The sequence below is a fragment of the Chaetura pelagica genome, unplaced genomic scaffold (genome assembly GCF_000747805.2).
Source record: "Chaetura pelagica isolate M959 unplaced genomic scaffold, ChaPel_1.0 scaffold531, whole genome shotgun sequence".
NCBI lineage: Eukaryota > Metazoa > Chordata > Aves > Apodiformes > Apodidae > Chaetura > Chaetura pelagica.
In genome coordinates, this window is record NW_009952362.1 from 2,223,426 (window position 1) to 2,240,012 (window position 16,587).

A 16,587-nucleotide genomic window follows, 5' to 3' on the forward strand; every position below is an offset into this window, starting at 1 on the left:
GAATGATGGCTCTCTAGGACAAAATCAGATCCTTGTTTAGGTTTGATTTCTCTGTGTGTGTGTTTGCCCTTTGTGACCAGTCTAGATACTGTCTCTTGTTGCTACAGGAGGGTCTGGTCTCTCATTTCCACCTCCATGTATAATAAACATTAGCTGGTACTGCCTAGGAAGATGATTGCTCACTTTCTGTAATTCATGAACATCACTGAAAGGGGTGGAAGTCTAAAGTAGCCTTGCAGCAAAGCTGATTTTTATTCTAAGCAAAAGAATCTCTCAAAAAAAAAAAAGGGAAGGGGAAGACCATCCTCCATCACAATTCATAGCTTTTGAGAGCTTGATTTTTGTGAATACTTACTTCTGTGTCATTGCCAGTCCTGTGCTGAGAAGGAGGTGCAGATTTTTAGATCCCTAAAAGCTGAGCACATTTTTAACAAGTGTCCCTTTTAAAAAAAATAAATAATAATAATAATAAAAGAATGGCTGATTTGTTTGAACATTTTCCAGCTGAACAGTAGGGGTTATATGAGAGTCAGCTTGAGCCCAACAGAGCAGGCATTGAACCAGACCTAATAAGAACAACTGGGCCCAATACTCATGTTCAGTAATGGAGGTTTTTTTGTAGTACAAGGATTTTAATGTTGTCATCTCACTGGCTAAGAGGTAACAAGCCAGTATAAAAGGAAAGAGGAAAAACTGAAGTCCAGAGCAATTAGAAAAATCTCTTTTGTGGATTTTAGGTGTTGTCAGCCACATTTGTGTCTTTTTACAGATGAATGGGCTTTTCTGTCACTGTAAGAATGAATTGTAAAGTAACGGACTTGAACTAATTATGTCCTGTAAGCCCATAGTAATAACAATACAAGTTTTTTGAAGTTCAGACATGCGTGTAGTTGGTCCAACCAACCAAGTGGATCAGCAGTTGAACAGTTTTTCCACTCGGGGCTAAGAGGATTCAGGAGCATTTTAGGAAAAACAGTTGGATAAGGCAACTTCTGGGAAGAAGAAACTGAAGAGCAGGAGTTGCAGCTGGTGGCTGATTCAAGCAAGGTTTCTGCCATCTGACTGCTTTCAGCTACCAGCTGGTGCTGCAAGGTGTCTGTTCTGACTCCAGTGGAGGTATTTACCTTGGTGTAGATGGAGAACAGCATAGGTCAAGAGGTCTGGTCTCAGGTTCTTCATATCTTGTGGCATTTGGACAGTGAGCTTGTGGTTTTGTGTCTTATGATGCTTTTTGTTTTCTTTCTTAAACCCCACCATTCTGGGGGGAGTGGAAGGAGAGGAGATGTAATACGTGTTTACGATGACAAGGGTGTGTCATCTTCTAACCTGAACAGAGGAAAGCTGAGCTGTAATCATATCTCTAAACACTGTCCCAAAAGGTTTATCCTTCTGCTTCTGTGCTCCCAGCTGGAAAAGGCAGTAGTTCATTATTCAGAAAAATCTTAAGCTCTTTTTATACTTCTGCTAGATTTTTGCCAAACTCCCACTTCCCTGATGCAAGCTCCATGTCTTCTCCCTAAATTGATCCCAGGTAGCAGGCTTGCTGATGGTCAGAACATGTTGAATGAACTCAGACTGCACCTGAGCAGCAGATGCAAAACCCACCAGTGTGCTCCACAGCCTCCCTAACAGAGCCCTCTGAGTTCACAGAGCTTGCCTCCAGGATGCAAATTACACATCTCAGAATGTGGTGCGTTCATCCAGCATCCAGGTACCTCCTGGAAGCTCTGTGCTTGCAGCTGGGTAAGGTTGCATCCCAGAAAATGTTTTCTCCCTAAAAAAAAAAAAAAAAAAAAAAGGCGTAAAGAAGGAAACCTAATTTTATCGTAATCTGTAATATACAGGAAAATAGTAGACCTGGTTTTCTTTTGCCTTATCTGCTAATGCTTTCCCAGCTCTGGTCTTGTTTCCTGTCTGAGGTTTCATATTCTGAGGTTTCATATTTGGTAGCACGGCTGCAGTGCCCCCAGGATTTCATCCTTGTGCTCTCCCTTGCGGTGTGCCAGCAAAGCTGCTTGGGCATCAGTGTGGGAAACTGGCTGAAAACCAATTTGCATCCTCCTGCCAGCCTGGTTCCTGGCGTGGTTGCACAGCATAGAGTCCAGCAGAAGGACCAAAAGGGTTTGTCTCAAGCAGGACAACGGCTTGAGCTGCTGAAGCTGGTGTTAACAGGGTTTCCAGATGTTTAATCTTGTAAATATTCAAGGTTGTTTTTGAAGGAGTTCACTCTTCACAGAATTTCCCAAACAGTAGTTGCACTGACCCAAACAAGGGATGGGTGAACTGTGCCATGGAGCAAGGACACTTGAAACTACTGTCATAATGTCAAACTGTTCAATACTGCTTGACAACTCTCATTCCTTCTTGTTTTGCTTTTTTTCCTCTGAAGATGTGAATTATTTACATACCAACTATATTTGCATGCAAATATTTTTATATTAAATCTGTTATTGAACATAGATATTTGCATGTTGTTAAAATGTATTTTCATAATCCACTATCTCTTCCAACAAATCTTGCTTCTCTTTGTTCTTCAAACCTGAGAAAATGTCCTTCTTCAGTACCCGTTTGAGGAAAGGTGTTCCTGAGTGTGCTGCTGAGCCTGATCTTTGTATGAAAATTCAAGTGTCTGCTTTTCTGCTTTTGATCCTGTAGTGTTTGTTTTCACAAAAGCTTATCATATTGTTTTTAAAGGAAGTTTTCAGTGTAGCTTTCTTCCAAGACATGAAAGTTCTGTTTGTTTTGTTTTCTAATGTAACGAGCTTCATTTTTCTAATGCAGTGAGCTTCAGTGAGAAGCTTTGTGCACAACTGCACAGGAGAAGGAAAGCTAAAACTCAGCTATTTGATGTGGATGCAGCCACAATCCTGTGCAACCTAACACAGGACTTTTTTTTGTGCAGTTCCCTCAATGTCTTCCCAGCCAGTGCTCCACAGAGGTCTCCTGGCAGCCTTGGAGCAGCCCGGCGCCTCAGCCTTGAGCTGAGGTTATGAGATGCTTCGGAAATGCTGTAATTGAGGAATGTCTTCGTTTGAGTTGGGAGATGAGATCTGAGCGGATGTTAAGCAGAGGCCCTGTCTTCTGGATGTGTTTGGATGAATATGTCGGGAAGGAGACCTTTATAAAAACCACAGGAGGGTGATGAGTGCAATGTAAAATGATACAGGAAAGTTTGTCGTAAAACATATTATGGGCATTTTGAATGTCATAATTCTTAGTTGTACGTTGCTGGGTTTTTATTTTTACTTGAATAGAGATGGTTATGTAGTATCAGAACTCCTTGATGTTTTTTGTATTAATGCTTTTCTAGAATTTTTCCCTTTTTTTTCTGTTTATGATCATTATTCACTTGTTCCTTCATTTTAGATGTTTTTCTGCAGAGATGAAAACCAGCATTATTTATGGCCAGACTGGAAGTTATATTCAGTGTCCTTCCTGTAATTGCTAACCATTCTTCCCTCTTTTTCATTGGTTTCAGGTGCAGCCTACCATCCACAGTGCTGAAGCATGAGTACTGATGCCAGTCAGGTGGTGATCACTACTCCTCCCCCGGCCACAATGCCTCACAAAGAGCGGTACTTCGATCGCATCAATGAGAATGACCCCGAGTATATCCGGGAGAGAAACATGTCTCCTGACCTGAGGCAGGACTTCAACATGATGGAACAAAGGAAGAGGGTCACTCAGATACTGCAGAGCCCTGTGAGTGGGATTAAGGGGGGGGATGAGAACCAAAGAGTGTTTGTTTTCTGAGATTCCTGATTAACTTTTTGAGACTTAAAAAAGGAAATTTACATCACATCTAGCTACAATAACTCTGGACTGTCTTCTAAGAGTCACTGAACAGATTATTCTGTATTTTGTATGCAGTTTTTTGTCTGTGAACAAGCAGCCTTTATTGTGTTGGTTTTTTCTCCTGATGCTTTTATGGTCTTATGCTTCACTGCAATATTACAAAAAGATCTGGCTGGCTGCAGTGTACTTAATTAAAATTTAGGGGCAGGGAAGAGAGTAAAGCAGTCACCGGTCAAATAGGAACAAATTAGGGCATTAGGTGGAGTTCTGCTTTCTGAGTTTGAATGCTAACATATCATTTGCATTAGGAATACTTTAATTAAAATTTGTAATGGGGTTGTTTTTTTAAGAGCTAGACTATATGATCTTTTAATGTCCTTGGGGGTGATAAAACCCATACTTTACCATATTGGCACTCATCTACTGGTTGTGTAAGTTCAGTACTTGTGTAGGCTACATATGAAAAAATTAAATCTATTGAACCACTCTAATATTAGGTTTCATTTATATTTTAATACATGCATTCTTTGGCTTTAACCTGATGACTACATAGGGACTGAGTAAGGACTGTGCAAGGGTGAGCCATTGGGGGTGTTGGAGTGCAAGGTGAGTGATGAGGATAACAGGACTGGGAAGGGGTCAAGCAGCTTTGCAGATCCTTCTCTCTTCAGTTCTTCTGTAAGTTGGGGTGCTTCTGCAATTTTTTGAAGCTTTTCCATATGTAATGAGATTTCAAACAGCTGTTAGTAATCACCCTATTATAGTCATCCATGAATAACAGGATTGTTTGCTAAAGTGTTTGTCGTGGAGTGCCTCTTGGATCTGAGAGTTGCTCTGAGTATAATATGAACCTGTTGACTAAGGAATTTATTACTTTCAAGTCAATTTGTGCAAGCTTGGTTTTGCAGCCAAGCTCTTTCGTAAAGAATATACTCTAAGGGGGTATTGCATAATGCTTTAATGACAATAATTTTATGTTAAACACTCGATTGTAAAATGTGATCGGGGTCTGCTTCTTCCTGTTAAAATATTCACAGTATGAATAGCCAGTACTTGCAGCAAAGTCTAGATCTTTGGCCTAACAGATAAACATAAGTTACAAAGATCTTGTTTGGGTTTGTATTTGTGCTTATTCTTTGGTCCTTTTGATGGCAGTATTGGATCTGATAAGTGTAACTATTTCCTTAACGTTTTGGGGGACCTTTTTCAAGTCTGCCAAACATTACAAATGTCCCTTTATCTCAATCTCTGTTTTGTTTGGGTTTTTTTTTAATAGCTGCAGTGTCAGCGTGTAGATTTTAGGAAGGGGGCTGAAGAGGGACAACTCCTGAGTCTAGGTTAACTGTTTTAACAGGCAGTTGAAGGACCAAGAGCTGCTGGGCTGCTGTTAGTGTCATGCTGCAAGAGAAGCTGAGCCCAGCACTTTTTGGAAAGTGACTGTCTGCCAATAAGTTGCAAGTTTTTGTTGTATAAGGGAACAGTTGTCCAAATAAGCCAGGGGCCTGTGGGCTGCTTGGCTCTTGGCATCAGCCAGGGTGAAATGGGAACGTGGGAGCTGAATGTGTGACCAGGCACAAAGAGGAGGTAGATGTCTGAGCTACTAGTTCCCCTCACTTAAAGATCTCCTTTTATTGTCTATTTTCTTGAAACTGAAGATTTAGAAGAACCCTGCTATGATTTCTTTTGTGGGGAAATAAAAACATTTATATTACACAACCTGTGACTTGATGTCCATCAAGCAAACTTCATAACTGATTTGGGGATAGAAACTACTTTACTTTTTCCAGGTTCCAGCTGCAATTTGCCATAGTGTTTTTATGAGTCAGCACTGAAAATAATTACCTTGTGTCCTTCTGAATATAATATTTGTCAAAAAAGGGCCACAAAGCATTTTTTTTCTGTTACCAGTCCGTGTAACACAGGTTTGGGATTGGATTAAGGACTGTTGTACGTAGTGGGTTTTTTCTACAGCTGCAGAATTATATTGCATCAGAAGTTTGCATGGAGTTTGTTGCTTCTCTGGTTTATTCCAGTCACCAGGGGAGAAATAGTTTGAAGGTGTTTAGGAAGAAGGGGAAGAGAGGTTATCAGACACATTTTAAAGATGAGCTTTCTTGCTGGTAAATCTTCACCCAGTCTTAGATATGTGCATTCAGATCAGAGAAATAGTAATTGAGTCATCTTCTGGCAAGTATTAATAAATATGTAAATTGAAATGTATGTAGCAAGGATAATACCCTGTTTTAAAATACACAAACATGTATTGGACTCAAGGTGAACTTGTTTGAACATGAACTTTATCTGAGCAAAAAGTTATGGTGTGGAACTAAAGGGTTAATCACAATCATATGCTAAAAAGCTTAGGTACTGATTTAATCTGTTCTATTAGCAAGCTTTTTTCTTGCAAGTCAAAATCTAAATCCTTTAGCAAGAAAACAAATTAGAGAATACATTTCTGGAACCACAATATATTTTGTGCAGTGCATGTTATTGTAAGGGCTACAGCTCTCACCAGACATCTTCAGACATCAAACTGCATCTCTCTGATGAGCTGTTTGATGAACATATTGATGTGCAATCTGACTACTCCCCTCTGATGTGCAATTTCCCTTTCCTAAATTAAATAATTTAAAAACACTGAAAAGCTATTCCCTTTACCTCTGATGTTTGCTAATGTCTCAGAGTCTGTTCTTAATAAGTCGTAAACAAATTATAGGAGTTTTATAACCCCTGCCTGTTAGGAATGTCCTGACTTGATCAGTGAATTCTCAGGTATGGTTAATACTCCATATAACCCGTGAGCATCTGATGGCCTGGAGAATCTGACAATGTTGTTCTGTGTCTGTTAGAAAAGTGGAAAGAAATTTAAGATCATCTGGGTCTGAGTAGCTGGATAGCATGCAGAGGTACTGCTGGCCAATCTTTAGGATAAAAGATTATTTCAGTAATGTCTGCAAGTTCAGAAGGTTCAGGTACTGTGTCATTATTTTTAAAGGAAAAGCACTACATTTATGCAGTGGGCTAACTTTATTACTTTACATTGGGTCTCTTATACTTGACCTATAATATATCCAAAATATGAAAAGATGGGGGAGGGGGGGTTAGATTTTGCAATTCGACTCTGAAATTAAAAACAGTTTTATCTTTTTATATGCTGAACAGTGATATATATTGCTTGTTACACAGACTGACTACCTCTTGCAAAAAATAAACGTGTATTTGCTGTATCATCAATCCCATTATTTCACTTATGGTATACAGGTCCTCCTGGCCTTCATCTCTATCTGGCATTTCTCTGGTCCCCTCACCATGGCAACTGAAAGCTTCAAATACACTTAAAAAAAAAAACCAAACAAACAACAATGTACAGTTACAGTGCATGAAGGGTGAGCAGTCAGTTCAGCACTGAGGAGCTGCATGAGCACAGAGCAGGGAGAAACTCCCCGCAGCCCTCCTGGGGCAGCCAGGGACAGTGTTGGGTGTTCCTGCGGGCAGGCAGCAGTGCCAGTGCTGCTGCCAGTGGTGAGACCGTGTGAAACAATTACCTAACCAGCAGGAAAGCTAACTCCAGGCTTTAGCTAACAGGACTGTGTGTCACTTGACAGGGAATTAGGATTGCTGCTTGAACTGTCTTGGGGAATACCTTACATCTCCTTCATATCACTGTATCTGCAGAAAAGCTACAGGTCAGCGTGGAGACCGAAGAGTGTGAATTTATTCAACTTATTCATAATATATGTTTATATAAAATATGTTTCATTGGTTTACTGATGTAAGAAGAAGTTGGAATAGTCATATTGGTGTGTAAAGTGGTGAGATGAACAACTGACATATGTAAACATAAAAATGCTTCGTTATTGGAGTTTAAATGCCTGATTCATGTTTCAAACTTACCAGTTGAAATTTCATCTGGCTGACCCACTGAACATGCACTTGCCATTTTTACATAAAACCACAATTATTTAGACTTTGTTTCTTGTTACAATGAGTGGTTTGCTGGCAGGATCTCATCATGCTTTCCTTCAATTTCATGTTGGATGAAGAGAGTGCTGACTGATCAATCCATCATGGCTCTACAGGGCATCTGGGGACATTGTGGCTCAGTGCTGTCATTACAGGTCTAGCCATCCAGGTTGCAACATCAGGGTGTTGTTTTTTTTTATGCTGAGGATAAAAAAGTACTTCTCTTCTGTGTCTCTCTTCCTGCCTTGTACACACACACACACCCACACCCACACACCCCTCCCTGCCTACTGTGCTGGCTGTTCTCACCCAAAAAGGCAGGTAGGTAAGTCCTGCTTAGCAGCTCCTCTCTTCAGATGTCTGCCTTGGCATGCAGGGTGCTGGCACATTTTTCTCCTCAAAAACATGCAAACCCTCCCACACTTGAGATTGTCGTGTTGGGTTTTTTTCTGGCTAGGTTATTTTCAAACTATCAGGACAGAGATGAAGGATGGTTTGATTTATTTTTCCCCCAGCTTTTCCAGTTGTCTAGATTACTTTATTTTGTATCAAGTGAGCACAGTATTTTTTCAACACTGCTCCCTTTTGGGACAGTTTATTTTCTTAAAATATCAAAGTCCCTTCAGTTCCTTACATGTTTCAGCTTCCACTGCTCTTCCCCCTAGAGTTCAGAAGTTCAGAAACCTTTCAGATCCTTCAGGAGAGGGAGGAAGGCCAAGAAGGGCTCACAACTTTATATATCCCCTGGGGACCTCCTTGCTGGGCAGGCCACTGGCACTGCAGCTCCCTCCTCTGGCTGCAGTCTTCTCTGACATCATCCTGACTTCCTGCTGGGGAGTCATGACCCATCTGTCATCACAACAGCTTACTTAATCAATTGCCTTCATCAGACAACCTGTGCAGCATTTCGTTCGTGGGGAGAGATGAGCATCTCACCTTGGCACATCAAGACAGGCCTCAAAATGTCCCTTAAAGATCCCCTCTGAGCCATGACAATATCCTGCTGAGGCCGGGGCAGACCAGGGGGTCAGGCAAGTTCAGCATTTCAAGTGAGGTGGAATTTGTGTTCAGTGTAATGCTGTCTGAAGTGAAGGCCATCCACTAGATCTGTAGGAGAAACCAAGAAATCCCATTGCCTGATTTCCACTCCTGTATCTGCAGCAGTGCAGGGTCAGTGAGGTTTGTGCACCACAAGTGCACTTGTGAGGTTTGTGCTGTTCCCTGCTTCCTTACATTAAAGATTAGTTTCCTTTCACTCCTTTCTTATTTCCATATTGCTGCTTTCCACTTAGTTTGAACTGTGGTTTTAATTAGATATAAAAGTTTCCAAACATTTAGATAGAATAGTTTCCAAATAGAATTCTTTTTTTTCCATCCATATTTCTAATCTTCCTGTTGTTTGTTAACTGCTTGTTTTTGGGTTTGCGCTGTCTCGGAGGGTGTCTGTTGTACTTTCAGCACCATGTTCTTCAGATTACTCAAATTATTAAACATTCAGATCCATCCTCTGCCCAGCAACTTTCCTGTGGTCCTACCTATATGTATTTGAAATTACTAATTGTAAATGACACTCTGCATTAATTCTGTAGGAAAGTGCTAGGGAGATAGAAAATAAAATACACTGTAAAAAAATGCACAATTTTTCTTTCACTGCTCTTTTAAATCCTGTCCAATTGAGGCATCAAATTGGTCTGGTGAGAACAGGAAGAGGGGGTTACCATTGCAGTACGAGTAATGAATAACAATTAAAAGGACCTAGCTGAGCTGTATACATTTTTACATCTTAGGAAGTCTTAGAAAGTCATGACTTGATGACTTTCCTCCCTGGCTGCATCCAAAATTCCCTGTGAGAGCTTTCCTGTCATCTCTCCCACTGCATCACCACTCTCCCTGCTGCTGTTTACTGGAAAAACAGTTATATTTGGAATCGTGTAAGACCCCTGACAGGCGGAAATTTTATTTCTTCTAGTATTTTAAATGTCAGCTGTATTCCATCTAGCAAGATGCATAGCATGGCTTTACTCCACAAGAAAATACAAGGGAGGGACCCAGACCCACCCACCCCCCCCATTCACGGCAGCAGTTGTGAGTGTGGAGGTTGCTGGTACTTGAGGAGCTGGGTGTGCTGAAGCTGGGCTTTGCAAAGGAGTTCAGTGCTTCAGGTTTTGCTTTAATCATACGGTATTTCTAGGCTGCTTATCGCAGGAGTAAACACGGTGCTTCTGTTCACGGAGGGAAGCTGGTGGGTACCAGGCTAGAGGAGCTGGAAAAACCAGCGCAGGCTGAGCCCTGTGTGGGACCAACCTGCTGCCTCTTGAGCCATGGAATCCAGCCCAGCTTCCACCTGCTTCACTGCGAGTGAAGAGGTTATTACAACTTCACCTAATTCCCCATATTTATTACTGAGCCTATTTCTTTCTCTCTTAACACAGAAGCCCCACCTTTTTCTTTTTTTTTTTTTGCCATAGCTTTAACAAACACTTTTTGTGACTCTTATCTTCTCCCCACCAGCCTTAACTCACTGGCGGTTTTTTTGTGGCCAACTCCACCCTTTTCTACTTAGGGCACCAGTTGTTTGTATCTGAACTCCAGTCTTGAAACAGCCTGTGTCGGAGCCGTATCTGCTGTTCAGTGAAGGTTTTCCTCTCCACGGGCAGCTGCATTTACGGCACAGGAGTTAAAATTAACGTCTCTCTGCTCTCAAGAACAAAATACCAGTTAAGTTGTGAAAATTGGTGGCGGTGATTTGGCTTAAAGACTTTGTGTGGGTGCATTTATGTGTGGATAAGTTGAATTGGGACCTTTTTTACAAATGGTTTTAGGTATGTAAACGCTGATAAAAAATGGGCAAAAGTGAAAATGGATTGAAGGGGTTTCTTGTCTTATTCTGCAGCTTTTAGGCTAACATCAGTGCTTCTGTTAGATGTAGGGACTTTAGACCTTTTCTAGTCTATGTTTCTGTAGACTGACATATGAAACTGTTTGGATCTTACTGTAATTAATCCTGATGTGAGCACATTCTTTCATTTCTTAAAGGTTTGTGATGGTGTGGAGCATTTGTAGGTTACCACTATGCTGTTGTTTTCTCTATTTACTGGGAATTTTTTTTTCTTATTTTATTTGTACTACTTTTGAGTACATCAGGACTACGTGGAGAATTCAATGGTCAGCAAACAAGAAACAGAATAGAAAGGTGGTAAAAAATATTTATAAGCCTGCATACTTTTTAATATCCTCTTGAGAGCTGACTACCAAGGTGAAGACTTTAATACTAAAATTTTCTAGCAGTGTTATTATTCTGTGCTACATATAGATTTGTATACATGCAAAATAGGTTATTCTTGGAAGTTGGTTATTCTAGTTTTTCTGCTTATGTTGACTGAAAAATACCAGTTGTCAACTGGTGATGCAAATGTTGAGTTGATTCTTAAAAGCACCAGTTTGCACTGTCAGCTCATACTTAGACTCTCCTGAAAGAAAATGGGAGTAAATGAGTCAGAACTCAGGCTTGTAACTTCACTCTGGAGTTTCAGAGAGCCTTTGTACGTCTAAGTTGAAACATTTTTACTGCTTGAGTTTATAATGTGTACTTGGAAGATTATGACAATATTTCTGGAAAAGTATCTTTATGGTATTAGAGGGACCTTGAGCTAATCATTCAACTTATGACTATCAAGAAAAGTTGTATCTGTTCTGCAGGCTGCACTCCCATCTAAGCTGGTGTAAAAGAGCTGGCTGGAGTTTACAGACGGCTTAGAAACAGTGGAGATTTAGAAACAGGCTGAGCTACCCAGTATATTTTTCCTGGTGAGTTGTGGGGAAATCAATGTTGCTGTGCAAGGCAGTGGGGTGGCATTCAGCAGGTAGGTGGGACGGAAGCACAGCAGCTGGGCACTGCCAACTCAGAGCAGTCAGTTCAGCTGCTGGCAGGTTTGGCTGTGCAGGGAGTGCTTTTGTTCATGGTATGTGTGCTAAACTATGTTTTCCTCTGGTATAACTTTGTGCAGTCTGCTAGAAAACATTGTTGTGCACTGATGTGTATCAGTTACATACTTTATTTTATGTATTTCATCCATTCCTCACCTCTGTTTTACAGCTCAACCCAAGCCTCCACATTTGCTTCTTGCCCCAACTCTTACCTATCTTGTTATTCCTCACGTTATTTTTAAGGAAAGCTGCTTATTCACTTTAACAAAATCATTAATACAACACTAAGTTCTCATTTGTAGTAGCCCCAGCAAGTGCATAATACTCAACTGTTAGCATCAGAGAGCAAAGCTGAGTTCAAAAGAATGAAAATAGCATGATCAGAAAGCTGAATAATGAAAAATACAACTAGAAATAAACTATCTTTCTGTCAAAAATGCCTGAAATGCATTACACTGCCTTTTTTTGTGCTTAGAGGTAACATGACTCACATAGGTTTGTTTGGTTTGTTTTTTTTTTAAAAAAAAGTCTGAATATTACTAATAGGAGTTTACCATTAATGTTTTTGCAGATCCTTTTTTTAGTCCTTGTTGAATTGCAGTGTGAGTGATTTAATATAATACAGATAACTGTTTTTCTCCATCTCCTCCCAAGCAAATACTTCCATAAATTTTGTGAATTCTGTCTTTACACATGGCCCCTGGGAGACTACAACTGTGCTGTTTCCTTATATACATATTGTAACAACAGTGAAAGAGCATTTTAGCCTTGCAGAGTGTGAAATGGCAGAGCTTTCTTGCAGGGGCCTCTTTCAGGAATGTTTATCAAGTATCTTGGAATATCAGAACTTGAAAATAAGTGTTAGTATAGATTTTTTAATGAAATATATTTGTCAGTTGTGTCTGCAATCTTAATAGACTACAGTAACAGAAGGAGAAAGTACCATAAAACCATAGTCTCATGGTGAAGCATTAGCAGAAAAGCTGGCTGGTGCTTGAGAGTCTGTTTTATGTGTTTTAGGGGGAGGGAGTGTGGGGGGAAACCTCCTGTAATGTGAGGGATATGATGTGTTAAGGGCCAAGGAAGTAGCACTGTTGGTTTACGTTTTTTCACTTTGAATCACATTGGCAGAACATAAAGGTTGTACCTTTTTTCTGTGCACTGTTTCACTACCAAAATGCTTCCTTCTAGTTGTGTGAAAAATCCTTGTGTCTTGCAGGGGATTGTATAAATCATGTATATCTGAATTTCATTCAAAACCACTTTGGTTGTAGTGAGAGATGCTCAGATTCAGGTACTAACCAACCACAAGGATTTAAACCAGGTTATCATCCGTTTCCTGGTTTTTCAGCTTGTGAGTTTCTGTGTATCCTCCTCGTTCCCCTGAGGTGCAGCAGCACATTTAACACTCAGTGTTGCACTTGAGTTGTCACTAGGAGTTGTGCTTTCAGTGTGTAAGAAGATCCTTGCTGCCCAGTGCTCTGGAAGTGAGGCTGTGGGCCTTTCAAAATGAAGGTCCCAAATTGGTGGAAGCATCTGAGCTCCACCTCTTCCCTGCCATTCTGTGGAAATGATGGTAGGGCCTTGCTGCACCTTAAAGGCACCCTTGAGGGTTAGTGAATCAAGGCTTGTGAAGCACTTGGGTTTACAGTAATTACCTGCCTAGAGAAAATCTTGTCAGATAAATAGTAATTGTCATCTCAACATAGTATGAGTAGCATGCAAAAAAGAATGTTTTCTTCAAGCATTTGCTGTTCTCCACAAAGCCTGATTTGCTTTTCTGGCAATTACTTCCCCATAACTACCTCCCATCAGTTTCTTTTATGGTTCACAGCACTGATGCACCTCCCATAGCTCTGCTTCTTTTCTCTCAGTCCCAAATATGCTCCTTTCCTAATTCAGTTTCTTGTTCTTCCCTTTTCACTATCTGCTGTCTTCCTCTGCTGCAAGAGAGAGATCTGACTGCATTCAGGCTAGCAAGAGGTGGTTCAGCTGTTTAGGGGATGCTGTGTGCATAGTCTGGTCTCTGTGTAACAGATCATTGTGTAGTCAGTCCATGTGATTTTTTAGAGGCTTTGCTTGTGGAATTCTGGCAAGTTTCAGGCACATACGATCCTGCGTGTCTGAAAACTTGGAAATTATAGTTATGGATGCTCACCTGTCCAAGTAAGAGGCCATATCAGGTAGAGGCTTGGGGATGTTTTTAGTGGGTCTGGTAGCACTTGCTCTTTTAGAGCAAGTTGTTGATGAACATACTGTGTCAGGAGAATGCTGAATTTTACCCAACAAAGTGGGTGTTCCAGAGGGCTGAATTAAAATTCAGTGAAGAATTACATTTGCCATACAGAACTATTTTCTTTTTAAATTGAGAGCAAGCATTCTGCTAAGGAAGGGAAACTGAAAGGAGCAAAGGAGAATAGCCTGGAGTTATACTAGGAGTCAACTCCGTGGTAAAGGCACCCTATGTCTCCCTGGAATGAACCAGCAAGAGCGTTTGCAGTACACCTCAGCTCGTGTTGTGTGCAGTTTTACATACTGCTGGCTCAGACAAAAGCTGGAAGATACTGCCAAGAAATAATGAGAGGGTTAAAAAAATATAACCTACAAGGAAAGTTTGAAGGAACAGAATTTGCTTAGTCTAAAAATGTCAAGGCTGAAGTAGTTCTAGGACAGGCATTTGCTGTGGATAGTGGTTAATCTGTCTATCATCTAGAAGGAAAAGGCTTTGTCCACATTGCATAGTATATTAAATTTGATACTGTGAAAACCTTTTTCATTATAGATTCTGCAAGAGTTTATCTCCTGGGGTTGCAAACATTTTCTACAGGATAAGAGGGAAGGGTTTTTCCTTCTGGGAGAAAGAAAGAAATAGAGAGAAGATGACATCCTGGCATTCTTGCTACTTTTTGCATGTCTGTGATGCTACTCGAGCATGGATGGGCTCCAATTTTCCAGTTGTTTTTAACTTTATCAAATTCTAATGCATTTTCCAAGGGATTACAAAATTTTAAAATATCCAGCACTAAACACATCTTGATCAAATTTCAAGTACTTCTTCCAACATACAGAGAACTCTTTAATTATTGATGGAAATATTTTTTATCATTTACAAAAATACTATTTATCTTGCCTTCTTCTGGATAGAAGTTAACCCTCTGTGACCAAATTCCTTCCTCCTGCCTCCCATATTGCCAATACTTAACGTATGAGTTTAGGTCAAATGGTTAAAGTTTGGCAAAGTTCTAAGCAGCTAAAAACAAGGTCTAAAGGGAAGTGTCACGTAACATTAATAACAGGCAAAGCTACCAGCCCCACCTATAATAATCTTATTTCTACCAAAGCCAGGTTTCCTTGATGATTCTCAAATGTTTCTGCAGGCATTTCGAGAAGATCTGGAATGTCTTATTCAAGAACAGATGAAGAAGGGCAATAACCCCACTGGACTGCTTGCGTTACAGCAGATTGCTGAATACATTACAGCAAGCTCCTTCGCAGGTTTTTCCTCAGCTTCACTCAGTAAGTGAATTATACATATAATCACACTTTTTGTCTTCCATTTCTATTATCACCAGACCATAGAAATGCTGGGATCTCCTCCTTCTTTGAATAATCAAAGTTCTGTCAGAGCTTGCTTCAGCAGTGAAGTAGTACAGGTGGTGGCCTTAAGTTTCCGGTTTTAGGCTTTTTCTCTCAAATTCTTTGATATTTGTAATGATATCCAAAATGTTTGGAATCTTCACCCTCAGTTTCTACAGTTTGCTAATAAAATTTTAATCAAGATAGGAAACAAAATGCTGTGCCCCATTACTATTAGCAGTTTAACATGAGCATAAACTGAGAAGAAATATTTAGTTTCTTTTTCTACTCTTGCATACAATTTTTTTTAAAAAAAGAAAAAAGGGGGGAGGGGTGAGAAGCCTGACAAACTGAATCGTTACACAAACAACTCCCATAGTTAAAAACAGCTTGTAGTGTGAGCTCTAGTTCTAAAGATGTCACTAGGATCTTCCAGTTGATGCTCAGGTTCTTTCCAAGTCATGAAGCACTTTACATTAAAGTTGATTTTAGTTCTGTGGGTGGACTTCATATGGGAACTTACAAGCCTGAAGTACAGTGGCAGCTGTCAGCATTCAGCATCTTTCGAGAGTTGGTCCCAAAATAGCTCTTCAGAGTTCCCTTAACAAAACAAGTGGAAGAGAACAACAGAAACTCCAAATAATCTCATCTCCATGTTTCTAGTTGGTTAGTGAGACTGTGGTTCCAACTGTTGTCTCTGCTGTTTTTGCCCACGGACTCTGACAGGGTGACTAATCTCAAAGTACATACTCTTTTTATTGAAAACCAATTTTTATTTTACCTATGCTGGTCCCTGTAAGCAGAGGTTGTAGCTCTCAAAGGGATATCATGTGTTCTTGAAGCAGGAGAGACCTCAAAATCCGAGTGGTGCTTCAAAGGATATCTGTATTTCACCTCTTTCATGTTTGAAAAAGAGATGACGAGTTAAATTTGGGATATGGTTCCTATTGTATTAAAGTAACAGGTTTTGGTGAAGACCTTAGAAATCCCAGCAGTGCAGTTCCAGTCTAGTAAGCTCTAGTACTGCTATGCTAACAATTTAAATGCACTGTTTCTGGAAGATCATGGCATAGCTAGAAGTTATTTAATTGTCCAACTGATGGTCGTAATTTTTTTTATCTGTTTTTCAGGCCATGGAATGATTACACCCATCAATGATCTACCGGGGTTAGATACCTCCTTGTTTGTTAAGGGGGAAAAACTTACTCGTTGCAAGTTAGCCAGTTTATATAGATTGGCTGACTTGTTTGGGTGGGCACATCTGCCAAATGCCTATATCACAGTAAGTATTTTAGAGAATAAAAAGTTTTATTTAGAATCCTACCT

General features: G+C 40.2%; 1 protein-coding gene across 3 annotated transcripts in view; it reads left to right on the forward strand.

Annotated features, from left to right (window-relative positions):
• The window catches only part of ADD3 (adducin 3 (gamma)), a 59,911-nt gene that overhangs the window by 30,677 nt on the left and 12,647 nt on the right, over window positions 1–16,587 (forward strand). For all 3 annotated transcript variants that reach the window (XM_010007904.1, XM_010007906.1, XM_010007905.1), the window contains exons 2-4: window positions 3,479–3,702; window positions 15,063–15,201; window positions 16,392–16,543. In XM_010007904.1, coding sequence (XP_010006206.1) covers window positions 3,508–3,702; window positions 15,063–15,201; window positions 16,392–16,543 — 486 coding nt within the window. In that variant the 5' untranslated portion in view covers window positions 3,479–3,507. The remainder of the gene's footprint in view (window positions 1–3,478; window positions 3,703–15,062; window positions 15,202–16,391; window positions 16,544–16,587) is intronic.